Source organism: Apus apus, chromosome 4 (assembly GCF_020740795.1).
Source record: "Apus apus isolate bApuApu2 chromosome 4, bApuApu2.pri.cur, whole genome shotgun sequence".
NCBI lineage: Eukaryota > Metazoa > Chordata > Aves > Apodiformes > Apodidae > Apus > Apus apus.
The window spans coordinates 36,745,419-36,768,513 of record NC_067285.1 but is presented as its reverse complement, the minus strand read 5'-3'; the positions used below and the strand labels follow the sequence as shown (position 1 = coordinate 36,768,513).

The 23,095-nt window shown below is 45.6% G+C and overlaps 1 protein-coding gene across 3 annotated transcripts in view; it reads left to right on the top strand.

Moving 5' to 3' along the window:
• Window positions 1-23,095, top strand: part of PRKG1 (protein kinase cGMP-dependent 1) — a 497,789-nt gene that overhangs the window by 379,758 nt on the left and 94,936 nt on the right. For all 3 annotated transcript variants that reach the window (XM_051617014.1, XM_051617013.1, XM_051617015.1), the window contains exon 7: window positions 3,948-4,042. In XM_051617014.1, coding sequence (XP_051472974.1) covers window positions 3,948-4,042 — 95 coding nt within the window. The remainder of the gene's footprint in view (window positions 1-3,947; window positions 4,043-23,095) is intronic.

Below are 23,095 nucleotides of genomic sequence, written 5' to 3'. Positions count from 1 at the left end.
TTCTGTTCCCCTGCTCGCTGGGAAAATATGCTTTTTGACCTCATTTCCTGTAAAATCCTGATGGGATTTTATAGATGAGAGTTTTTCCTTCCATTATTTTTGATTTTTTAGCTGGCCTAAGGCTATTACACTTGGGAAACTTGTGGCCTCTTTTCACATAGCAAGACGGAGATGTTCAAGGGGGATACACAGCAGGTGAGAAGTGATCCATGGAAAGGAACCACAGATGGATAAATATGCTTGAAAATGGGCCCACCCCAGCCTGCTGGGCCATGATGTTTGCACCAAGGCACACGATGATGTTGGCCTTGAGTAACTGAAGGCAGCAAAACCCCGTGGCATCTGTAGGGGAAGAGTGTGGGTGTTGCACCTGTTGTTGGGCTGTTTCCTGAGGCAGCTCTCAGCTCTAGAGTCCTCAGACTGGATTTTCACCAACACCTTCCACACTCTGTCTCTGGGAGCCATGTCAGAAAACCCAAAAAGGTCTTTTTCAGATGAGTAAGATGGTCGTGGACAAATCTCTGCAATGAAGATAATCATGGACTGCAGAAAGCTAAGTCTGATAGTACTCCCTCACTCCCTTTTGCTTCCCTCCACTCAGAAGGAGTTGTTCCTCTTGTCCCAGAATAAGGCCAGCTCTTCAAAGCCCTTTTTTTTGGTCCTTTTTTAAGGACCAAAAATAAAGGGAGGGTGTGACTTGCTCCCCTGTCAAGTGTTTGAAGCCCTCCTTGCCATGTTGGCTGGCCTGCTGGCAGTGATGCTGTTGTCCCACTTGGTCAGGTAGATCTCACCCCTTCCTAGAAGTCCTCAGTCTCCAGAGAGAGTCTTTTGACTGTAATAACCAAATCCCTCTTGTTGATACCAGCTGAGCAACCAATTGTTGGCCTGCATGGTCCAGCCCTCTGGAAGCCCTTCCACCTCACCTGAAGGATGGAGGAGAAAAACACCCATTGCTCCAAAGCCCTGTAGTCCTGCTTGAGATGCTCCTTGGCTTTATCCCTGGCCTTTGCTGCTTTATCTTACATCTGTCAGCCAGAAAAAGGGAGCTAAAATAAAAAGGCACACGTGGAATTGTTGAGAAGTTCCCTGGGTCCTGGTGGCTTAGCAGAAATTCCCCCAGGGACAGTTAAATCCTGCCCAGTTATCTCTTTCAAGCTTCCTGATTTGCAGAAGAGTTGTCAGTGGCTGATAGAAGATGGACAGAGCTGGAAGGTGTTTCATTTTCATGCCTGTGCTGGGCCATGGGAGCTACACAGTGGTCGCCAGGACTAAGCCATGCCAAAGACACGGCCCAGGGTGGGAGGGACAGAGCCTCAGCAGTGCAGCATGGAACAAATAGCAATGAAATACAGAATTAAAAGATCAGTTTATGGTGCCTGGGACTTTCGGGAGGGGGAGCACAGAATGTCCCATGCTAAAACCCCACCCAGGCAGCTTCATAAGCCAGGAAGAATCCTGGCTGCAACTCATGTCCCTGGGACCTCACAGGTACTTCCTGCCTGCAGCAGCATCACGTGGATGTTCTCAGTAAGAGAGCTACTTGTAAAAACCTGCCTTGCCTTTAATGTCTGAGTGAGAGGCAAGTGAAGAGAGATGAGTTTTTACATTTCTGAGCCCAGCACTTCTCTTAGAAACACTTAGAAAGGCTTTGGCTCTGTGTTCTTTCAGCCCATGCTCCATGGATGTTTCTTGGAGGAGCAAAAACCTTTTCCCCTTTTTCTCCCTCAGCTCCATCCACCACACCTGATGCCTCAGCTCATGTAGTTGATTTATTAGAGTGTGTTTCCTCGAGTTCAAGTGAATAGAAACCAAAAACCATGTTTGAAACACCCTGCCCACAGCAACCTGATGGATGACGTGTCAGATGAGAGCAGCTCAGTCACAGAATCATCGTGACTGGAAAAGACCTCCAAGATCACAGAGTCCAACCAGCTCATCTGAGCCTTGTGCCTGCTGGGGACCTGCCTTACCCAGAGGCAGCATGTGTCACACTGTGCCATTGCACATTGTCTGTCCCTTAAAAAACGATGGGATTGCACCAATTTAATGCCAGCTGGTGCCAGTTCTTCATTGTTGCCATGGCTACTCAAATGGCTCATGACTTTGAACCACGTAGAAATCACGCTCCATTGGCTTAGGATCAGTGGAGAACATGGAGAAAGAGCTTAAATGTATATTAAACTTCTCTTTGTCCAAGTTAGTGGTTTGGTTTTGTTTTTTTTTCCATCAGCTACAAATCATTTGGCTCATCCCTGCCCTCATCTGATCTTCCATGAGTCACTGCAGATGTTAGATAGTAGGTGGTGTAGACTGGTAGCTCATTAATGGCCCAAACCCACTTGTTTCATCATCTGGAAAGGAGATGGGAGAAAGCGTGGGCCACAATTGTAAATTTAATGGTGAAATTAAACTGGAATTTCATTAAATCTGAAAGGATGTGCCTGACATCCTAGACCTCAGCTTTGTGACTTTGCTTCTGCAAAAGCTGTGATTAAAACTCAATGGCCTGAAAAGGAGAAGCAGATGAGAGATTTTCCCATGTATGTGAGGGACCTCCAGAGAGGTCCTCATCCCAATTAAATTTTGGACAACTCAGCCTTTGGAAATGCCTGTCCACTGACCCAGAGACAGAGCCTGGACAACTGGAATTAGAGATGTTTATCATAGAATCACAGACTGGGTTGGGTTGGAAGGGGCCTCAAAGACCATCCAGTCCCAACCCTGCATGGGCAGGGACACCTCCCACCAGCCCAGGCTGCTCCAAGCCCCATCCAACCTGCCCTTCAACACTGCCAGGGATGGGGCAGCCACAGCTTCCCTGGGCAGCCTGGGCCAGTGTTAAGGTTGGGAGAGGTGATCTCCACCTGCGTTGTTAGCAGGGGGTTGTGTTTCCACTGCCTCCTTGGGCCATAAGAAGTGTGAGTTACCTCTGTTACCAGCTGAGAAGGAAGAAATCTTTCTCACAAAGGGTCATTATAACAACAACATTGATCTTCCATGGAGTTGTTGCCATCCTTGGTGTGTCATCCAACTCAGCACCCAGCAGGAAGTCAGAGCTTTATCATTTCATGACAGCTGGGATTTATATCCCACCACTGGCAAGGAAAACCAGAGCCAGGGGTGTTCAGGTGATCAAGTCCTATTTTTCTTCTGAAATGGCTTCAGAAACTAAAAAGGACCCCCCGGCGATAGGAAATCATTGCTCACAGATGTGAAGTCACCTTCTCTTGTGCCAGCTTCAGCTTAGACTTACACTGTTACCCTACTCATGGCGTTAGAGTGGGAAGAAAGTCTCCTTTCCAGCAGCAGTGACTGCTCTTTTTCAATGCAAAACTGAAAAAGAAAATGTTTGGGTTTGGTAGTGGGGTTTTTTTGTCTTTGAACTTCTGTGAGAATATTTGATTTTTGCTCCAGTTGGAGAGATCCCCTTCTTGAATTTGGGAGATAGTGAGAGGAGGCATCCTTCATCCCATAATGCTCCAAACTGGTTCAATTATGTCTAAATAGAGATTCTTTCTGCCATTTTTTTCCCTTAAGTGAATTAAGCACCACAAGAAATGATGCAGAACAAAGCTAACAGCAGCCTGTGCCATGTGGCTGCCTGATACATGGAAAATATTTGGAACCAATTTCTGCTGCTGCCTCCATACAGAGACTCGTGCAGCCAGCTCTACAAAATGGAGTTAAAGCCTTCAAAAACCCAAAAAAAGTAGTGCAAGAGTAGTAGGTACCTCACAGGAAAATACCTGCTCCTTTTCTTGGGTGGTTGGTTGGTGGTGCTGAGGGAAGAGTGCAGGACTGTGGAGAATTATGTAGTTCCCAGAGGGAATATGGGCTGGAGCTTTTCCTGGGAGATCCAGGAGATGAAAAATCCCTCTCTGAACAGACAGGTTTTATTTATAATTCAAAGTTTTCTAAATGCTTGGGGGGTTTTGGCTTTTCAACAGGTGAACGTTACTCGTGAAGATTCCCCCAGTGAAGATCCGGTGTTTCTCCGTACTCTAGGGAAGGGAGATTGGTTTGGAGAAAAAGCCCTTCAAGGGTAAGTGCTCCTTACTATGTAGCTCGTGTTGAGAGCAACAACATTCCCCAACATGGGACACTTCTGAGATTCAGCTGGACAGGGTGCTGGGCCGTTTTGTCTAGACCAAGAAAGGTTGCACCAGATGCTCCTTGAGGTACCTCTCCAGCCTGGTGTTCTATGATTCTTGTGCTGAGATCATTTTCTGGTGCCTTCAGAGGGCTCTTGTAATTTGGAAGGAGTTTGGAGGGGGTTTATGCTTCTTGAGTTGGGCGTTGGCACTTGGTGTGTGGAAACAAGGCTGCACCATAATGGGGAAGTAAGGTTTGTTCTGTGGTTGAGTGGCCAAGTGTGGATCTTCCCGTGTTTGCAGACACCAAGGAAATAGCCTCTCTTTGCAGTGTTTTCCTTGACCAAGCATTTGGAGGTCAAAATGTTGACCTTTTGCAGCTCTGGACTGGTTTTCATGTATGATTAAGAGCACAATCATGGTCTTCTTGATGGGGTTGGCAGCTGAAGGCAGGGCAGCCGTGGGGGGATTTGTCTTCCGTACGTGTAAGTTTGGTGGAGGTGGGAATTATACATGAGTGACCTGCTTTCTGTAAACATCTTTTGGGGATGACTTTGAACTCGAAGAAGAGAAACTGCAAATCCATATTCAACAGGATATGATTCTTAAAATGTTTTGTTTTCATAGGGAGGAATAAGAATGGAAATCATAAAGCATGTGCTGTAGGCAGGGATTTGGGGCACCTGTTCATCTTGATGGTCAAACACTTCATCCCAACCTACTGGGAAGCTACTGGGCTTCTCTTTGGTGCTGTGATACCATGATCAGTCCCTCCTCAATCAGCCTTCTTCCAAAAAGAAGCTAAATATTTGAAGGCCAAATTTCTTGTCACTTCTAGCAGCCAGGGAGAGGTGTCAAGCTGGGGAGGCTGCATACCTGAAGGACCAGCAGTTTGCTCCTGGGCTCAGTGTGGCTGTAGCTTGATGTAAATTGAATAGTGTGAAAATACTGTCATGTAAAGCATCCAGCAGCTTGATAAATTGCTAATAAACAAGTCTGTTTCAGTGCTGGGTAAGACAGGAGTGTTCAGCAACTTGGTAAACTTCTAGGATATTTCTGCTCTGCTTGTGAAATGCAGTTTCATCCGAGAGCTTAAGATAAAATGGACTTTTTCAGTGTATTTTCTTTTTCATCTTTGACTCGTTTTTCATAGTTCCATAGCTTGTCTAGCAATAGCTCAGGACATGCTATGGAACTGGATCTTCTGCTTTCCTACCTCTCTAGGAAGTAGTGTGACAATTAAAAGGCATCGTGCCCAGACAGTATAAACCATGAGTTGCAGCATTTGTTCAGCACAGAGCAGGAGGACAGGCAGCCAGTCTCCCTGGTCTCCCGTGGAAACATGGATCCTGCTCAGCCATCTGGGGTGAGGAAGGTGGGTCTGGTTCTGTGCTGGCACCAGATGGCACGTGTTACTCTCAGTGTCTTGTTGCACACGGGCAGGGACAAAACAAGTGGTGAAGTGATGAGCCACATCATCTCAGGGCAATGCTGGAGGCTCCCAGCTGCTCCACTGCTCTCCTACCTTCCTGCCTCGTTGCCATCAAGACAGCAGATGTGTAATTTACAGTACAGCCACAGGGAATTCAAGTCTAGTCACCAGCAGAGCTGTTCTGGGTTTTGTTTTTTTTTTTGGTGATGTTTTCTCAATTGGAAAGAAAACATTTTGTAAGAGTATTAACAATAATTATTTCAGTCAATGGGAAAGCAATAATTCATTATTCAAATAAGCAAAGGAAAGAACTCAGTGCAACTTTGTGGCTCCCATATCAACACTGGCTAATAATGACATTATGTGCATCCAGGAAAGCTGGGGAGGGGCTTCTGACAAGGGCTTGTAGTGAGGGGACAAGGGGGAATGATCAAAACTGGAAGAGGAGAGAAGCAGGTGAGACATCAGGAGGAAATTCTTGAGTGTGAGGTGAGACCCTGGCCCAGGCTGCCCAGGGAAGCTGTGGCTGCCCCATCCCTGGCAGTGTTGAAGGGCAGGTTGGATGGGGCTTGGAGCAGCCTGGGCTGGTGGGAGGTGTCCCTGCCCACGCAGGAGGTTGGGACTGGATGATCTTTAAGGTCCCTTCCAACCCAAACCAGTTTGTGGCTGATCCTGTGGCAGTGCTGCTTTGATGGCATCACACAGCTGAGCCTTGCACAAGGGCCTCTGCCTGGAGCACCCTATGTGCTCCTCAGAGGGGGTGGTTTGGGAGCAGCCAGCCATCCGTCCCATCAGGTGGAAAGCATGGTTTAGTCTGCAGTGGGCAGGCTTACAGAGAACAATGGGGGGTGAAACTAGGACAGAAGAGCAAATCTTTAGGAATGGAAGAGGTTCTTTTTATCTTTTCCTTAGCAGTAAAGGTTCCTTCTCCTGCAGAAATTGTGTTTCCCGTAGCCCAGTCCAAAAGAGGAACAGTTTGAGGCATTGTCTCCTTACTGTTTCATATTACATTTAGACAGAGCTGTTGTTTTGGTGTTCCAGCCAATTTTGGGATCCAGGAGGATCTCCAGACCATGGAGCAAAAAAGCATTGGCACATGGCAAGGGGCTGATATTTTGGAGAGGTGGTGATGGAGCCCACCTTGGTGAGCAAGAGACGTATTTGGAAAGAAATGTTATTGACTGTTTGGTTTGTAGTGCTTTGGTCAGACTGGGCAACTCTTGAGGTCCAATAGCTGAGACTTCTGGTGAGTGTGTTGGCAGAGGAGATTCCTGAAAACTCAGCAGCCTGAAGTCTCCTGGGTGGTGGCAAGAGAGGAAGAACTTGGGAGGTTAGCTCAGGCTGAAGCTGCAACAGGGCTTGCCTTGGCCTGCACAGTACATGTGTATGTATTTTATCTATCTATGTATGGATATCATTGCTGGGAGTAAAAAAAGTGTTGGAAATACAGATACTACACTTTGATTTAGAATCATAGAATCCCAGACTGGTTTGGGTTGGAAGGGACCTTAAAGACCATTGAGTCCCAACCCCCTGCACGGGCAGGGACACCTCCCACCAGCCCAGGCTGCTCCAAGCCCCATCCAACCTGCCCTTCAACACTGCCAGGGATGGGGCAGCCACAGCTTCCCTGGGCAGCCTGGCCCAGGTTAAACCTGCACAAATATATTAAATGGCTTTAGCAAAGATGTTTCCCATATAGGAGGATGAAAATGGCGGTTCATTTTAGCACTTTCTGAGCTGTATTTTCAGAGAGCCCTGGCCAGAGGGTGTCCTCCTCTCATCCTCTCTCATGCAGAGAATTAAATACAGATGTATATTTTCTTTATTATTATTATTTTCAGTGTGTTTGTGGTGCATGGGGTGAAGAAGAAATTGTGGTCTTTGGGTTGTCACTGCAATTACAGTGACACTTGAGCTGCAGGAACAGATTTCTGGATGAATTTGTTGTTACCTTCATGATGATTTGAAAACAATGGTGGCAGTGCTTGCCCCTCATGCCACGTAACAGCATCTTCCTTTCAAGACAATTTGTACTATTTCCCACTTCTGCCTCCACCTCTGGAGGCTCCTGTGTGGTTATTTGCTCAGTTACAGAAACCATCTCTCCTCTAACTCCCCCAAATCCCTGGGGGTGTCTTTTGTGTGCTGGTAATTCACGGGAGTAGTAAAACAGTGAATGTCTGCATGGGGAGAAGTGTCAGAAGACAATTATCTTCCTGACCATCCAAAACCTTCATGCTGTATTTCCCACTTGCAATAGTGTGACTTGCTGTGGTGGATGATGTCCTCAGGCATCAGAAAGAAGTAGTAATGCCTGGGGAAATGCTCATGCCTCTTTAAATCAGAATAGCAGCTGACAATGTCAGGGCTTTATGTCATGATAAATTATTGAAGGAACTGAATTTAGTGTCAAAAACCTTTTTTAAAAGATGGTGGCTGAGAGGAGAGTGAGACATCAGTAAACAGGGCATTAGAGTCTTGAGTATTTTTCTAACACACAGTTGTTTGCTCTTGCTGCAGCCAGGGTTGGGAGTCAGACTCCAGAATTAACTGGTTTTATTGAATCTCTCTAAACGCTGCAAGAGGTGCTGGAGTCCTTCATGTGCTTCTGCCTGCTCTGATTCCAAGTTTGTTTCTATCAACTTGCCATCATGCTGCTGCTCAGCTGACCTTTTCATTAGTCCTTTTCTCAGATAAAAACAAAAAACCCCCCAATTTTTCATTAAAATCTTCATTTCCCAAACCTGGAAAGCAGTTTCAGTGCCCCACCTTGCTGCCCTCCTACCTTTGTTCTTGCCCTTTCTATCTGACTTCTTATCTCTTCCATTGCTTTTCTTCCCAGAAATTCTTGTCCCCTGTTGCTCCCTAATAACTTTTGAAGGACAACAAGGGTTTATTTCCTTGGTTCAGATCTGGGGGGAGTAAGATCAATGCTCAGCAGGTAGGGAACAGCTAACAGGAAATGATGGAACAGGTTTGCTTGCTGCCATCTACAATATTTTTAGTTTTGCAAGACCCCCACTCAGTGCCCTGGACACTTGACAGCCACTGTGGAGGTGCTGGAAAGGAGAAGTGCAGGCTAGAGTGGCTTTTATTTTACATTATTATAATTTAATGTTTTCAATTTTATTTTTAGAAAAGGGATGCTGCTTCTCAGACTGATCTTCACCCTTATGGTAAAACTGGGTGTGTTCCACAGTCCCCTGCTGCCAGATACTGCCTGTTGTTCCCTTTCATTTGACACTCACCAGTTTCTGCTTATTACAAGTCACCTGTTGGGGCTTACCTAACAAATTCTAATTTACAGAATGTTCTGGCATTTCTCTCAGCCCTCCCCAGGCCTCAACAGTTGTGTCTAGAAAACCTTTTTCCACGTCCTTGATTGAACTTCTCAGTGAAGTTGTGTTTCCTCTCCATCTCCATCCCTTGCTCACCAGACCATTCTTCCACTAAAATCTTCCATTTGCTGACTTATTAACCTAATTCACTGGAATTTTCCTGGGAAAGGAGAATGGGATGGAAATAGGTGTTGCTCTATGAAATAGACCTGTAAAGATTTCCAAGGCAGTCACACAAGTATAGACATGGCAACAGGGGTCTCATCTCAGGGTGGCATTATAAGATAAGAGATAAATGTAAATAGAAGTAGAAAATGTAGGGAGGTGATTCCCCTCCTTTACTTGGCTCTCGTGAGACCCCACCTGGAGCACTGTGTCCAGTTTGGAGCCCCCAGTGTAAGAAGGACATGGAGATGATGGGAGGGCTGGAGCAGCTCTGCTCTGGAGACAGGCTGGGAGAGTTTGGGTGTTCAGCCTGGAGAAGAGAAGGCTCCAGGGAGACCTTAGAGCACCTTCCAGTGCCTGAAGGGGCTCCAGGAAAGCTGGGGAGGGGCTTGGGACAAGGGCAGGGAGGGATGGGAGCAGGAGGAATGGATTAAAACTGGAAGAGGGGAGATTTAGGTTGGACATTAGAAAGAAATCCTTTGCTGTGAGAGTGGTGAGACCCTGGCCCAGGTTGCCCAGGGAAGCTGTGGCTGCCCCATCCCTGGCAGTGTTGAAGGGCAGGTTGGATGAGGCTTGGAGCAACCTGGGCTGCTGGGAGGTGTCCCTGCCCATGCAGGGGGGTTGGAACTAGAGGATCTGTAAGATCCCTTCCAACCCGAACCATTCTATGATTATATTATACACACACACACATATATATATATATCTTACAGGATAATATAGCTTAATTTCTGTTTCTCCAGGGAGAGGTACTAGTCCTTCTGCAGGCAGCATGTTTATCAGACCAGGAGTTACCATGTTCACATTTCACAACCCAGTTAGGAGTAGGTTTTCTAAAAAAAATAAAAATAAAAAAATTAAAACCCAGCCTCAGGGTAGACACTGAGGAAAATGCTTTTTTCCAGGCCAGAGCCCTGGGGGGATGAAGGTGGAGCTGGAGTGGTGCTCACTGTAAAACTGAAGCTGTGCTTCAGGTGTTGGTGCCCTGGAGAGGAGGAGTTAAAGAACAAACCAAAGACAATTAAAAAAAAGACTTTCACGTTTGGCTAATAGGATGTAACAGGTTGGGAAGCACTTTTTGTTGCCATTGTTGCTACATAACTGGGTCTTCTGTAAGTCCTGGGTCTTCCATCTCCCTCCAGCCCCGCACCTGCAGTACTGTGTGTGTAGCTCATGGACCATGGATGTGACACACAGACCTCCAGGGAGCAGCTGGAAGTTATTTCATCCATGACATCAGCTGCTTTTTACATTTATTACAAGAGTTGAGTGATCTTAAAAGGTATCTCAACCATTACAGCTGTATCACCCATTCTCTTCCCCTCCCCAGGCAGATCCCTGCCCATAAAGTAAGACGAGAGGTGGGAGCAGGGGGTGACATCTGATGGGTTTTGACCCATTGCCTCGAGGCACAGGGAATGCCAGAAGCTTTTAAAGGGTTTGGAAACACTGTTGGCAACCCCCTGAAACAAAACCCTCCCAGAGGCTTTGGAGGGGAAGAGCTCAAAAGCCTGGACAGCTGGAAGAGAGAAGGCGAAGTGACACCGAGATGGTGTCACCATATGGTTCCCCATGGGGTTGGCTCTCTTCCTGCAGGCATCTGGCTCCTGGTCGGATCAGAGAGGTGGACAGGTGGACCTTTGCTCTAATTAATCTCCTAAGAGCACACCATGGCTGTAATTAAACGCTACTAAAATGTCTCCTTGTCCTGCCCAGGCTGGCCCCTTGTCTTGGGGTGGCCTGGTCCCAAAGCCCTTAGACAGGGCATCGCAGATGAAGCTGTTTTATGATGCTGCTATTGCAAAGTGAACTATGAAATCTTCATCAGGTCCTTGGCAGTTTGTTTAATTACTTTACTGCAAGCACATTGCTGACGTAGTTGCTTCACTTTCTCCAAATACACGTTCTTCACCCTTTATTTCTTCCCAAAGCACAAGGCAGTGCTGTGAGGCTTGCGCTGGAGCAAGTGTCCTCAGCTGGTTGCCAAAAGGTCTTGATGCTTCCTTGGCAAGGAAGAGGCTACCAACTAAGGGACTCATCTCAAGTCTTCTAAACTGAGCTGCCAGGTTTGCCTGGGTGATTGTTGGATGTGCTCTACCTCACAAAACGTAGCTATGCCTGAGGCACCTAGCAAACAGGAACTGGGCTTTCTGGGGCTGTGTTGACTTCAGCCATCCTGTGCGTCAAGAAACGAGGGTGCAAGGACCCAGAGGGGTGTGGAGCAAGATGTGTTGGGCTCTGAGAGCATCCTGCCTGTGAGAGCTGCATTGTGACTACTGAGATGAAGCTTAACTTACACTTTTCCAATAGAAATTAGTTGATATTATTGTCCCTTGGCTTAAATAAGAACACAGAACGGCCCACCCTGGGTGAAACCAAAGGTCCATCTAGCCTAGTGTCTTTTATAGCAGCCAGAATAAATTGCATAAGAACATCCTGAGACAGAGCTGGGGGCTCTGTAATTTATAATCCTTGGTGGGCTGCTGATTTGCTTTTCAAACACATGCAAGCAGTTTTGAAATCCAAGGCCTTTTGTGGCCAGTAGTTCCACAATTGAAGAAATGAGAAGAAATGCCAGTTTTACTGCAGGTTTTGCTTGGGGTTTTTTTGGATGGGCCATCTGCTCCTCTTACAAGATGCCTCCACGTTCTCAGTTGACTTCTTGATTTGCAGAGAGCTCGAGTCTGTTGTCTGAGACTGTAGATGTGGCAAGAAGCTGTTTAATGTGAAGACAAATATGATTTTTTTCTTTACTGTGCTTACAGATTGTAGCATCTTAACTTGGTAATATCACTGGAACTCAGTCCTGCTTTTTCTTCAACAAGAACCACACTTTCTATAGAAAGACATGTGGAACTAGACCTTACAGGGGCAGTATCATTCTGCATTTCCACAGCCAGCTGCTCAGGCAATAATTTGAGGTTTTTTACTAATTTGTGTGCTGGTCGTACAGAAAGCTGGTGACATCTTAGTCGGGCAGGTGTTGGTGAACCTTCTCAAAAAGCCATGTGGCTTTGTTCCTCAAGAACTGCTCTTCCAGGGTTGAAGAGGCAAAGAGTGTCTTTAGGGGAGAAGCAAGGAGAGCAATTGCAAAAAAGTAATACCCATAAAGACTTCATCCTGGCTCAAACCAGGACAAGATGATTGCTTAAGAAACTCAAGTAGAGCTGGAGATGATGAACCAGGGGTTTCATCTGCTTGATTTTTCCCCATTGTCAAATACTTTCCTTCCAAATTTCTTGAATTTCAGGGCAGTTGACCTGGAAATGCGAGGCAGCTTTCATTTATAATAACACCCAGCAAAACCCACTGCAGTCAAGTGACAGTAAACACTGTGTTAAGAAGGGAAAAGAAATTATTATGTGCTTAAGCAAGATCAGGGAACACCAGAATTTGGTGCCTTGTGCTGCGTTTTGAGTGACCACTCTGCATTTCACAGGCCCCTTCACATAAAATACCTCATCGTGGAAAAACATCAGTTGCTGAAGGAATATAGAAGGATTAGTAGAAGGCTTGTGCACAGAATAAGCCTTTTTATTGTCTTAAGAGAAAAAGAGAACAAATATCTGGCTTTTTATTCTATCAAAAAACTTCTTTTGGGAGAAACAGGCATTAGGAGACAATTAGCAGTAAATGCAAAATTTGATTACTCTTCTCCCAACACAAAGTACATCAAGTTGCTCCAGTTTCTACAGGGAAGTTCTGCTCAGAGCCAAGTTCATGCCTCAGATGGAGTTAATAAATAATCAGGTTGTTTTGAGTTGTAAAGATAATAATCATTAGTTTATATGAGCACAGTTTATTAATGGTTCTGGCTTTTTTACAACTGAATCATAGTCTGGGAACTAAAACTGTGGCTTTGCTTTCTCTTGAGGATTCAGTCCTACAGAGCAAGCACAATATTGCTCCTGCTGGGTTTAAAATATATATAATGTTGGGCAACAAGACTGTGCCAGATGCAGGGAAGCAGAATTACAGGAGCTTTATAATTATGAATATATTTGCTTGCTCTTACTGCAGTGAATGTCTCTGAATTTTCTGATGTCTTTTTGCCTAAACATTATTACAGAGCTTGAAATAGTTGCTGCAGTAAGTAATGCATGGGAAGTACCAAGGAGGTATTTATTGTGGTGTAGCTTTGTATTTGATATCAAAGCTGCTAGAGCACTATTCATGTGGAAGTGTGTTCTTACTATAAAGTTTTAAAACCAGCACAGTTGGGAGGATATATCACCTGGTGAAACCAGTTAGTGATAGCAATGATTGCAGGGCTCAGAGCTGGTAGTTCTTTCTTATCTAAGAGTATCAACCCAAGATTGCAGTTTGCTTTTTTCATTTGGAGGATGTGAAATAGGCTGGAATGGCTAAAGGCTTCTTGTGCTGCTTCCTGCATCCTCCAAACTCTTCCCCTTTGCCTCTTTTTATGGATTTTTGCAGACCAGGCAAAAGAAAAAAGAAAACAAACAAAACCCCACCACACCTAATTTCTCTCCTGCAGCAACTTGTGGTATTTGGGCTTTTTTACTTCAAGACCTTTATGTCAACATATTGTCAGCAGTAGCTTTGGTGGTTGAATCAAAACATTTTCTTCTAAAATCTGAAAAGTGTGAAGCTTCTCTGAAAATTGTGAAGCTTATGTCAAAACGCTGAAACGCTGGTTTATGATAAATGTTTCTAGTTGGATAAAAAATAATTCCAGAATTCAAACTGAATATGTTAATAGGGAGAGAAGAGAAGAAAAAAAAAAAATCCCGGTAGTGAAGCTCCAGAGGAAACCACATGTTTTCTTGGGAAAATGCCTCCATCAAAATACTCCCCCAGCTCTGCTCAGGTCTCTGAGCATGAAGTGGAACTGAAAAAAAACCCCACAACATCAAAAAAACCAGCATTGAATTATAATTCTCTTGGTTTCCTTAAAGAAAATAAGAAAATAACTCCAGCTGCCTTCCAGGGATGCAGAGGCAGGAGAACAAATGACTGTGATCTCGCAGCCTGCCAGCTGCTCTGCAGAGCCACCCCTGGTGCAGACAAGATAATTCATGTTAGCTACCCCTCGGAGCAGGATTGCAACCGTTTGTAATCAGCAAGGAAAAGAGAGCAACAAGTGCTGTTGTTTGGGGTTTGTTTGCCTAACTCCTATATCCCGGTGTCGGGACGCAGTGCCTAGTGATCTTGTGATCAGTATAAGGCACCATCATAAATGAAATACTTAATATGAAGGCTCAGGATTTAAAAATCAGGGAATCATAGAATGTCAGGGGTTGGAAGGGAGCCCAGGAGATCATACAGTCCAACCCCCCTGCCAGAGCAGGACCAAAACTAGGGCAGGTCAATCAGGCATCCAGACAGGTCTGGAAAGTCTCCAGAGAAGGAGCCTCCACAGCCTCTCTGGGCAGCCTGTCCCAGGGCTCTGTCACCCTCACAGCAAAGAAGTTCTTCCTCATGTTGAGGTGGAACTTCCTGGGCTCCAGTTTGAATCCATTGCCCCTCGTCCTATCACAGGGCATGACTGAAAAGAGATTGCCCCCCTCTTCTTAACACCCACCCTTCAGATATTTATAGACAGTAGTAAGATCCCATCTCAGTCTTCTCTCCTCCAGACTAAAGACTATATATACTAGATAGATAAATACTAAAAATACTAGAGTGTGCCTTACAGAAGCATATTAAAACAGTTCCACCTCTAAAAATACAGAGTGGCATGTTTTCATGGCTTTTATTTTGCATGCTGGGTGATTTAAATAGGTGAGCTATTTAAATTAGCTAGTGATTTTAACATGTGACTTAGTAAATGAGGCCCGTGTCCTCGGAAGAAGTTGGTGCAAGTTTGCAGTCAGCACACGTTTCTCATCACCTGTTATTTGCTTAATTGTGCTTTCATATTCAGTGTTAGAAACAGCACGTAATGACTTTCTGATTTAATTTCAGTCATCCAGGGTATTCGACAGGGGGAAAAGGGTCTTCACCATTATAGGATTGCTATTTTTAAGGTGACTTTTCTGTGACGTCTCGTCCTTCATCGCCCTCATTCCCTTTCTGAGCTCTCCTGCCCATCAGGATCCCAGGCCTGACCTTCTCCAGCATCAGCCACTGCTACAGGTCATCTCCTACACACAGCAAACCTGCAATCCTGATGCCTTTGGTTTTGCTCACAGCAACACAGTAGGGTGTGAGTTGGGAAGAGGAATACTGTGCAGCAACTCTAAAACTAGATGCATCAGGACACAGGGCAGTGGGATGGATTGGGTAGTTCAGCACAGCATGAAATATTCAGTGTCCCTTATAACTCGTAGACTCGTTCCCCCGGAGAGCTGCACATCCCACCCAGTTATGCTCAGGAGTCAGTAGTGGGTAGTTTTATAGGAACACAGTGACCCTGCAAAGGGTGATTCATCCTCTACTGAAATTCCATCTGTCCCCTCCGGGGCTGCCCGGGATGTGCAGACAGCTGGGCTGGAAGGGATCCCAGGCTCATGGAGGGCAGCTGAATCCCACTCGGAGCCAGCGACTGGATTTCCTTTGGGACTAAAAAAAGAAAAGGCCTTCGAGTGGCTACATATAAGAAATATTACCAGTGGGAAATCAGTGATGAACATCTATGGTCCAGATTTTGTCTTATGGCCATCCAGCTATTAAGTAACATAATTAACTGCCACAGACGTGCTGAAAATCAAGGATTAAATATTTCTAGGACTGGAGCTGGCCATGGGTCTGTATGAACTCCTATTTCATTCTGTTTTGTAAGGAACTCTGCAGTACCAAAAGACCATTTTAAGATTGCCCTTTTCAAGTAATGCTCCTTTAAATTGGCAGCCTCAAAAGAGCAGTGTCCTGTTCTATGGCCTTTAGTTTAAGGTTCTGTTTGAGCCCAGGGTGTCCAATTTTGGAGGTTTTTTTTTTTGTTTTCTTGCTTGTTGTGTCTGAGGAATGTGCTTCTGTCTGTGGCAGAGCTCTAACATTGTTTGTCTCCAGAAGACTTCACAGTTGTGTTTCCAAAGTCCAGAGCAAAGAACCTGAAAACCTTTGGCAAGCTTGTCCCTGCAGCAGTGAACCTCCTCAAGGAGCTCTTCTGCAAGTCATGGGACTTCTCAGAGCCCTGAGCCTTTGCTTACAGTGCCATCCCTTTCCCAGACGAGAGCACAGAAAAAGAGATCATGTCACCAAGGCATTTAATGATCCCTCACTGGGCTAATTACCTTGGCAGCTGGCAGCGTGTCACCCTGAAACACAGCTTGGTGGTGTCACCTGCAAAGCATCACTCAACAAAGACTATCAGCCCAGGGATGAGGCTGATGGGTTTTCCCACCCACCTTTTCAGCTGGCTTTTAGCTATTTTCACAGCTTAGTGACAGGGTGGGAAACTTTACACTTTGGGTGGGTCTAACAGTTGGGGATAGTAAGGAAGTGCTGGTGGTAGTGGGAGATGGGCTTGTGTGTCCTGTAAACTGGTGATGACAAATTAATTCCTAATCCAAGCATGGATTAGGAGACATTACCTGGGCTGGCATCTTGGTAATGTCTCCAGAGAGGTGAGCTGTGGTGCCCACCCTTGGTCAAAGTGGCTTTATTGTCGGAGCAGAGGCACATCAGGGTTAGGTGATGGCTGCAAGACCTCTAGGCCCCATCTCTTGAGCTTTGCTTTTTTCGTCCTCATTGTCCCTCCCTAAGTACAAGGACTTTTATAGACCGCATGGTATTTCTGGACTCTGTGTATTTGTTTCTTCACAGTCATCAGTCTACCAGACCCCTGCTTTGAACTTAATTATTCACATCAATTTTAAGTCTTAAAACAGATCTTTTCCCCATTTCAAGACTTGTCAGAGGGGCTGTTTATGCTGATGATAGCAAACCAGGCTCTGATGGCTCCATTTGCAGTTGTAGCCTTAGAGTGAGTAGCACTGACTGTTGATGCAAATGATACAGTTAAGCTCTTAAGTATTAAAGCAGATACATGTTGTCCCAGGCTGTCCCTGGTGGTGTCACTGGGGCTCCAAAAGGGGAGCTGAATCACCCCTGGGATCTTGGAGAGCATCTAGGCTGGCGGGTAATATCACCCTGAGCATTTTAACATTTAAAAAATAAATAGTGTTATCACTGAGCAAAGTGAGGTCTTATTTTAGAGGTGCAGTGTGAGCGTGGCTTTTGGGAGAGGCAGCAGGGCTCCCGTCGCGGCGTCGGGTCGCTGTGCAAAGCTGGTGTTGCCTCAGGGTTTGCCTCCCACAAGAAATGTCTCGAAGCCCGGTTTCTGAAATGGATGTAGCAAGGGTGTGGAATTCCATTGTGTACATAACCCGAGAGATACTCAGGTCGTTAGGTGCAGCGTTGTTAGGAGTGCTCCTTAATGACCTGCTGCCATGGGGTGAGGCTGAGCCCTCGTGTCACTGGCCCTCAAAACACTTCAGCTCAGGCTCAAGCTTTCCGTTTTTCACAGAATGGTTGGAAAAGACCTCTAAAATCACCGAGTCCAACCAGGAGGAGGGAAAAACAAAACCAACCAAACTAAACAGACAACACAACACCCCCCACCATGCCCACTGCAGCATGTCCTGTCTGTACTGGAGGTGCAGCCTCACCAGCACTGAGCTTCCAACCTCCAGGCTCACCAGCTTCAGTCAGCACAAGCTCCAGCCAGAGCAGCAGGAAAGGGAAGGTTTTGTTGCCCTGCACCACTTCCAGCCCAGTACTGCATGTCACTCAGAAATGTCACGCACTGCATTGCTGCCCTCTGCAAACAGTGCTTCACTTTTAGGTAGGAGCTTAAATAACAATGTTTTGAGAAATCCAGAGAAGTTAAACTGCATCTTGGCAGTGCTGGGAATGTTAAGCAGGTAGAAGCCTCACCAACCCAGAAGCTGCTCTCTCTGTGATTCCAAGAGGCAGTTTGCTAACTGGACTTTACCACAATCCCACACCTTAAAAGCACTTCTTTCCCAACAGCAGCGTTTCCAACGGGCCGGTTCAATAACTCCTGCCCAGCTCCCTGCTGTCTCACCAGGATTAAAAGCTCTTCCTTTGCTGCATCCAAAATCAGGAGTTCCTGGGTCTCACCAAGCCCCTCACACGAAGGCTCAAGGTTTTTCTCTCTTGAGCACCAACTACTTGGAGCAAAGACACTTTTTGGAAGCTTGTCCCCTCAGCTGCCACGTGTACCAGTGACTTGGCACCCACCTTGTAAGGGGTGTCTGCAGGATGCCATGAGAGCCCCAACCACAGGCTGAGACCCCTCTGCTGCTGCTCTCCATGGCCACTCAGCACCTACGAAAGCAATCCCAGCTAGAACTCTTTCCACCTCCCTGGAAGTGCCCGAGCTGGCAGACATGGTGTCCACCTCTGCACGCTCTTCCCCTTCCCTGGTTTGGAGCATCCCCTCCTACAAACTGCTTCCCCTCCAGCCCCATGGGGCAAGCTGCAGGCCTGCCTGGAAAAAGGGCTCTTTTGGTTATGACACTGGAAAAACCCCTTTTCTCCCCTCTCAATATTGCTTTTGGAGAATCTAAGCCATGTATGAACTCTGTGATGTTATGCACTGAGCATTAAAGATCTGTCAAAGAATCACAGAAACGTTCTTGTTGGAAAAAATCTTGAAGGTCATCCAGTCCAACCATTAACTCAGCCCTGCCAAGGCCCCCACTGCCCCATGTCCCTCGGCACCACTTCTACACAGCTTTTAAACCCCTCCAGGGATGATGACACCACCACTGCCCTGGGCAGTCTGGGCCAGGGCCTGACAACTCTTTCCAGGAAGAAATTCTTCCCAATATCCAATCTGAACCTCCCCTGGCACAACTTGAAGCTGTTTCTTCTTGTTCTATCCCTTGTTCCTTGAGAGAAGAGACAGACCCCCCTGGCTCCAACCTCCTCTCAGGCAGCTGCAGAGCCAGCAGGTCTCCCCTCACCTCCTTGTCTCCAGGCTGGACACCCCCAGCTCCCTCAGCTGCTCCTGCTCAGCCTTGTGCTCCAGCCCCTTCCCCAGCTCCTTTGCCCTTCTCTGGATGTGCTCCAGCCCTTCCATGTCCTTCTTGTCCTGAGGGGCCCAGACCTGCCCCCAGGAATTGAGGTGCCCCCTCACCAGGGCTCTCCTGCACAGGGGGTCAATCCCTGCCTTGATCCTGCTGGCCACACTAGTGCTGGTGCAAGCCAGGATGCTGGTGGCCTTCTCGGCCACCTGGGCACACACTGGCTCATATTCAGCCACCATTGACCACTGTGTCCTGGTCCTTTTCCAACAGGCACTTTCCAGGCACTTTTTCCCAAGCCTGGAGTGTTCCATGTTGTTGTGACCCAGGTGCAGGAGCTCACAGGACTGGCCTTGGGCCACCAACCCAGCCTGTCCAGATCCCTCTGCAGAGCCTCAACCCATGATGAACCAAGGTGAAGGAGGTTTTATGATCTTCTGTTATTCTAAAGACATGGTAAAACTGCTGCTGCCATTACTGTTCTCTGAAATTATTGTTTGGACCAGGAATCTCTTACTTGGGCCCTGACTCCTCTGCTTTCTTGCCTCAAACACCAGCTCTTCATCTTCACTTCCATGACTTACCCCATCCAACCTTTCCCTGTAGTCACTGGTGATGTTGGCACTCATGGTCCATTTTATTATGGCTGTCTAAAAAGTATTTTAGTGCTTCCTTCTGATGTTCCCCAGGCCTGGGAGATGTTCCCTATGAAGACCACAAGGCTGGCCAGGCTTCAGTCCTCCTTCAAGCTCATCTTTACTATCACACATGTGAAACTGTTGCCCAGGAGCAGAGTCCCAGCAATGTGCTAAGACCACCTCTTGTCATTCTGAGCTGCTGTACACAGCTCTTTTCCAGATACTTTCTTCTGTTCCTCACCATTTTCTCTTGGCCTTGAACTGGAGTGTAAATTTTGGTGCCAACATAACAAATTATCCATGATGCAATTAGAAAATACACAGGTCTTCACCAGGAGATCCTCTAGAAAATGCTAATTTGCTGACAATAAATACATTTTCTCCATTAATTTTAGCAAATATGTGTGTTTGTTCCTAAGGTCCCTGGAGGCTTTTGCTGTTTGAAGTGCAGAGTGATGTTGGCCAGTTTGCAGAGGTGAATGGTGCTCTGGGGAGCTAATCAGCAGTGCAACACAACTCATCCCACCTCCAACCATATGCAAGGGAACATGTTGAGGTGCATGCATTTGAAGCCATGCTCAGAGGTTTAATTTTGTGTTTATTGTCAATAAAAAAGGAAAAAAAATCCCCTCATTTACAAGCACTAAGGCTGTGGCCAGCCTTCATCTCAGTTTCATCTGCAGCTTGTTCAGGCTAAAACAAGTGTTAATAGGTTTATGTGGCAGAGCTTTCCTAATGAAACAATTTCACTTTGACTGCTAAAGGGGCTGGCAGAGATTTAAATTAATGTAATTTTTATATTTCTATCAAATTCAGGTGGTTTTTTTTCCTTCCAGCCTCCGGGCTTCATAAAATCAAGTTTATGATTCCTGAAGTCTAAAAGCTATAAACCACACATCTTTAAGGCACTTGCCACAATCATGTTATAATTAAATGAACAAATGTTTTCAATTATAGAATCGAAAGAAGCTGGAACACTTTAGAATAGATTTTGCCATGGTGTTATCAAAGATGATCATGGTAGTTACAGCAGTTGAATCATCAGGTGTCCTGGGTGCTATTTAATTTCCCCATTCCTTAGTGTAATTTTAGGTATAAAGTGTTTGGGAATGTTACAAAGAAGTTGCCTTAAACTTTATAACAAGATGAGGCCTATATTTCTTTTCTTTCAAAGAGACACCACAAACTAGTACAAAGGAAATAAACTCAGCAAGAGGGGCTTAAGTAAGGAGAGGGGGGTGATGGTTTTGTTGGCTTGACTCTCTTTTCTTGTGTTCAAATCCGTGTTCTGTTTTCCTGGTGTGTTTTGTTTTGTGTTGTGTTTTAAATGCTGCCTGTGCTTATGTCACAAAGAGGGTTTATCACATTTCTTCCAAATGAAGCCATCTCTTCCCTTAGGTAACTTCATTGTTGTTAAGGTGACCAGGCCAGGTAAACTCTGAGTGAAAAATAAGTAGCATTGGCAAGTGCCTGATGATAATCGAACTAAAAATCTACAGAAGGCATTATTGTGAGGATACCCTTATTTTGAATTCTTATCTGTCTCTTGCAATACCTGGGTGACTTTTGCAATGTGCTGTGGTGGAGATGTGAAATACACAGGTGAGCTGCTTCTGGTCCTGGGCTGTAACCTTCAAAATAGTTTTTATTCTTCTACAGTTGAGTTGGTGGGGTCACATTTAACCTGGGGGGTGGGGGGGTCAAACAAATTGAATCCAAGTTTGGGAGGCTTAAAAATTAAGTGAAAGCTGGGAGGTAATAACGTGTTACCCATTGTGTCTGCAGGGGAAGGCTTCCTTCTGGGTTTAATATCTTGGCCTTGGACACTTTGAAATTTCCTCCAGTAATGGCTGAAATCTTGCAAAAGGAGATGCAGTGAATTATAAACTCTGTAGTATTCTGCTCTGAAGCCAGGTATTTCCAAGATCTTAACATTACTATAGGATAATGTAGTGCTTTTGGAGTAAAGGTGACTTTAAGTTGCCTAGTCTAGTGCTCTCTTCAGGCTTTCTTTGAATGCTTCTGCCTTAAGACATATTTTGGGGTAAGTGCACAAAAAAGTGAGAGACAGCAGAAATAGGCATTTGGTTCTTGTTATTGAGGTGACCTGGAGTTTGTACCATGGAGTTTTTAACAGTGCTTAGTGCCAGAGTTGAAGTGTGTTTTAGGCCAGAAAGCGACCCTTGTGTTACATGATTCTAAAAAATCAGTTTAATTTTCTGGAGAGATAAGGGAATCAGGTACAGGAGATCGACAAAAATCAGATGAACACTGGCTGAAAAGGATCTCTGAAGGTCTCTGCTCTGACCTTCTGCTTGAAGCAGGGCTGTCATGGATGTTGGGGCAGATTAATCATTGCTTTGTCCAGCCTAATTTTGAAAATCTCTGAGGATGAAGTCAGTTACCAGGCGACCTCTTGCACTTCTGTAAGTCTTTTATTAAGTTTTCCATCATGTCCAGCCTGAACTTCTTAAATCACAACTTGTGGCTGCTGCTTTAAAAAAATTCCTGGGGAAGAAATACCAACAGAATTAGTTTAAACCAAACAGCCTGGCATTTATCAGGGATTATTACAGCTATCTGCTTCAAAAAGCTATTGAGCCCAGTCATGGGCTCAATGCAATGAAAATGGGAATTTATCTAATCTGCGTGGGTTTTGGGGAGGTCCACAAGAGCCAAGCAGATCATCCAGTGTGTTTTTTAATCTTGCATTGCGTGTCCTTTCTGGAGAGGATCCTAGAGGCTTGGAGAAACATTTTAGTAACATGGCACTTGGAAGGGATTCCTCTGCCTCAGAGAGCTGAAGATCTTTTGAACACTGGGAAAGTCTGAGCCTTTTGTGCTGTTGGTTTATTGCCCTGATACTACAAGGAATTTAGGAAAGATTTTTAACTAACCCCCAGCATGTGTCCTTGAGCAAAGCTGGATGTGATATGGATGAGAGCATCTCCTCTTTAACCAGGGCATCTCAGAGGAATGCAAGCTCATTTAGAAAATGTTCTATCATTCTAAAACTCTTTGTGACAGGGTTGTAATAAAGTATTATAGTTAACCTTACAGCCTTATTTTCCTTTTTTTTTTTTGCCTTTTATGGCTATAGAAAATATTTTTCCCATGTGCAGATTCCAGATTAAGACTAGTGAGAGAGTGGAAGGGAAGTATTTTAATTGTCAGGAGCTTTGATTTAGTACTGAGACCCTGACACTGCGACACTTTGTTCCTCCCTGCACTCAGGAGAGGCACTGGACTTCACCAGTTGTGCCTCTTCACCTTCCATCCAGGCTCAGGATGATCTGAGCAGCCAAGGAGTCAACCACAGGGAAAGAGATTTTCATTTCAGACCCCTGAACCCAACATTTTCCACCATTTTTTTTTGCTGATACTCCCCAAAACCTGGAGAAATCATCACCTGAGATCTTGGTGATGGCTTTGTTTGCATACTCAGGTGGCTTTGGTCTTTCCAAATTATTTG